This window comes from Protomyctophum parallelum, assembly GCF_964188405.1.
Source record: "Protomyctophum parallelum genome assembly, chromosome: 3".
NCBI lineage: Eukaryota > Metazoa > Chordata > Actinopteri > Myctophiformes > Myctophidae > Protomyctophum > Protomyctophum parallelum.
In genome coordinates this window covers 4700158-4702498 of record NC_139698.1, presented here as the reverse complement: position 1 = coordinate 4702498, position 2341 = coordinate 4700158, and the positions used below count along the sequence as shown (strand labels likewise).

At 51.2% G+C, this 2341-nt stretch overlaps 1 protein-coding gene across 1 annotated transcript in view; it reads right to left on the bottom strand.

The window, feature by feature from the left end:
* Positions 1 to 1869: 1869 nt before the first annotated feature.
* Positions 1870 to 2341, bottom strand: part of LOC310855707 (hemojuvelin-like) — an 11134-nt gene continuing 10662 nt past the window's right edge. Inside the window, exon 5 of the mRNA XM_083760820.1 lies at positions 1870 to 2201. Within this exon, the coding sequence (XP_083616946.1) occupies positions 1901 to 2201 (301 nt within the window). The 3' untranslated portion in view covers positions 1870 to 1900. The remainder of the gene's footprint in view (positions 2202 to 2341) is intronic.

Genomic DNA, 2341 nt, shown 5'->3' with positions numbered 1-2341 from the left:
GGTCGCGGCTGAGATTTGCGCCCGCCCTGATTGGATCTCATCGATCTGTCCGTCACCCCCGGCCCCTCCTCTCCCCCCTAGTGCAGCGCTACGTCACATCATTTGGAGCGACGCCCACCTGGAAGGGTTGACTCCCACCTTTAGACCAGAGCGGCCAATGCGTTCCTCCAGGCTTTCATTTTTTGCACCAACAAAAATGAAAGCCTGGTACCGAGGCTATATACTGTATGAATAGAGGCAGCACCGGATTTCTCTTCCCATCCACTTGCATTAAGTTGCTCACGTATGAAACAGCGTTCACGTATGAAACAGCGTTCACGTATGAAACAGCGTTCACGTATGAAACAGCGTTCACGTGTCATCATGAACGTGCACAATGATAGTCAACGGACCAGAATTGGCCCAGCGCTGCAATACCAAATCCGGCCACTATGTCCATTTCGCCTCAGTGTTTCCTCCGGGTGCCGTCTCTATTCATACTGTATAATACTCTTATGTTTGTGTATAGGACAACGTTTGTGCACACACACCAGAAGCTGGACATAGGAGGGGATATAGAGCCCCTTAAAAAAGGATACGACGGAGCTTCAGTGGTTCACAAATATGTACCCTGATGGTTAGCACAAGTTGAGCTGAGCCTTAGAAAACGGGTTCTTCTTTTATTCTTGAGCTGAGCCTTAGAAAACTGTCTTTCTTTTATTCTTGAGCTGAGCCTTAGAAAACTGTCTTTCTTTTATTCTTGAGCTGAGCCTTAGAAAACGTTTTTTCTTTTATTCTTGAGCTGAGCCTTAGAAAACTGTCTTTCTTTTATTCTTGAGCTGAGCCTTAGAAAACGGTCTTTCTTTCTTCATGTCTTTCTCAATGCGGCAGTATAGAAAACTTTCGTTCTTAGAAAACTGTCTTTCTTTCTCGTCTGCCTCTCTGCAGCAGTCAAGGCAAAAACGTCTTGCACGCGTACGGGGGAAAAATAAAAGAAAAGTCTGAATTGTTTGAGTTACAAATCCTTCGTTAAAAGATCCAGGAGTATGGCAAACATCTCAGTCCACGCATTCAGGGACCGTCGTCGTCAGTGCATGAAATGTACTTTAAAAACACAACACACATTTAGTGTCTATGTCCGGGGTCTTCAACGACCCCAAGGACCCCTTAGCTCTGAGAGAGAGAGAGAGAGAGAGAGAGAGAGAGAGAGAGAGCAAATACTGTAAAAATGGGACCCAATGTCTCCCTGCTTGGCACTCAGGGTTGGATAGGGCGTAAAATCAACTAATGAAATGATTCCCTGCATGACTGCAGCTCACCGCTCCTTGGCTGCAGCTCACCGCTCCTTGGCTGCAGCTCACCGCTCCTTGGCTGCAGCTCACCGCTCCTTGGCTGCAGCTCACCGCTCCTTGGCTGCAGCTCACCGCTCCTTGGCTGCAGCTCACCGCTCCTTGGCTAACGTGTGTGACAAATCGGACGACTTTTGACTTTGAGACACACACACTATGTCATATAATTCCATAGATGTGGTTTACAGCACTATCCTCGGCGTGGGGTAAATTAATGATTTATTGTACACCAGCCCTTACTATTAATAATGTTGGATTCATGTAAATGTACTTTAACCATTTTAAACCCCCAATACGTATAGTAGACTTGACCGTTCTGTACTTCTCAACTTTCCTTCCAAGACAATTAACCCTCCTTCCTTGCCGAAAATAGAATGATCTACAAGCTCACGCTGTTCACGGCTAATGTTCCCCTCAGAACAGAGGGTATGTGAAGCCCCCTATCCACACTTTTCCTGCGGGCTCCAGTTCCTGTCGATTTGAGCCAATGATATCCAATGAAATCAACAGGAACTGGAGCACACACAGCCCAGGAAAAGTGTGGATAGGTCTAGATCGCGGCCCCTCTAGGTCTAGATCGCGGCGCTCCACACAGCTCCCAGCAGGGCGGCGCTCAGCGCCAGTAGGACCGCGAGGCCGGGCCGGTGTGCACGCCCCGCTCCCCCCACGGGGGCAGGAGGAGGAGGAGGAGGAGGGGGGAGCGGCATCAGGTGCAGCCGGTCTTGGTCGTGGATCATTCCCCTGGCGTCCTCCAGGGCGGCGACGGCAGCCAGGCTGGCGTTGAGCTGCCCGCTGGCCAATACGTCAAACACGCACGCCCGGTAGTACACGTCTCTGGAGGGAAGCAGGGAGACGCAGTGGGCCTGGGCACTGCTGGAGGAGGAGGGGGAGGGGGAGGAGGAGGGGGAGGGGGAGGGGGAAGAGGAGGAGGATGAGGAGGAGGAGGAGGGGGATGAGGAGGAGGGGGAGGAGGGGAGGGAGAGGAGGAGGAGGTGGTAGAGGAGGAGGAAGAG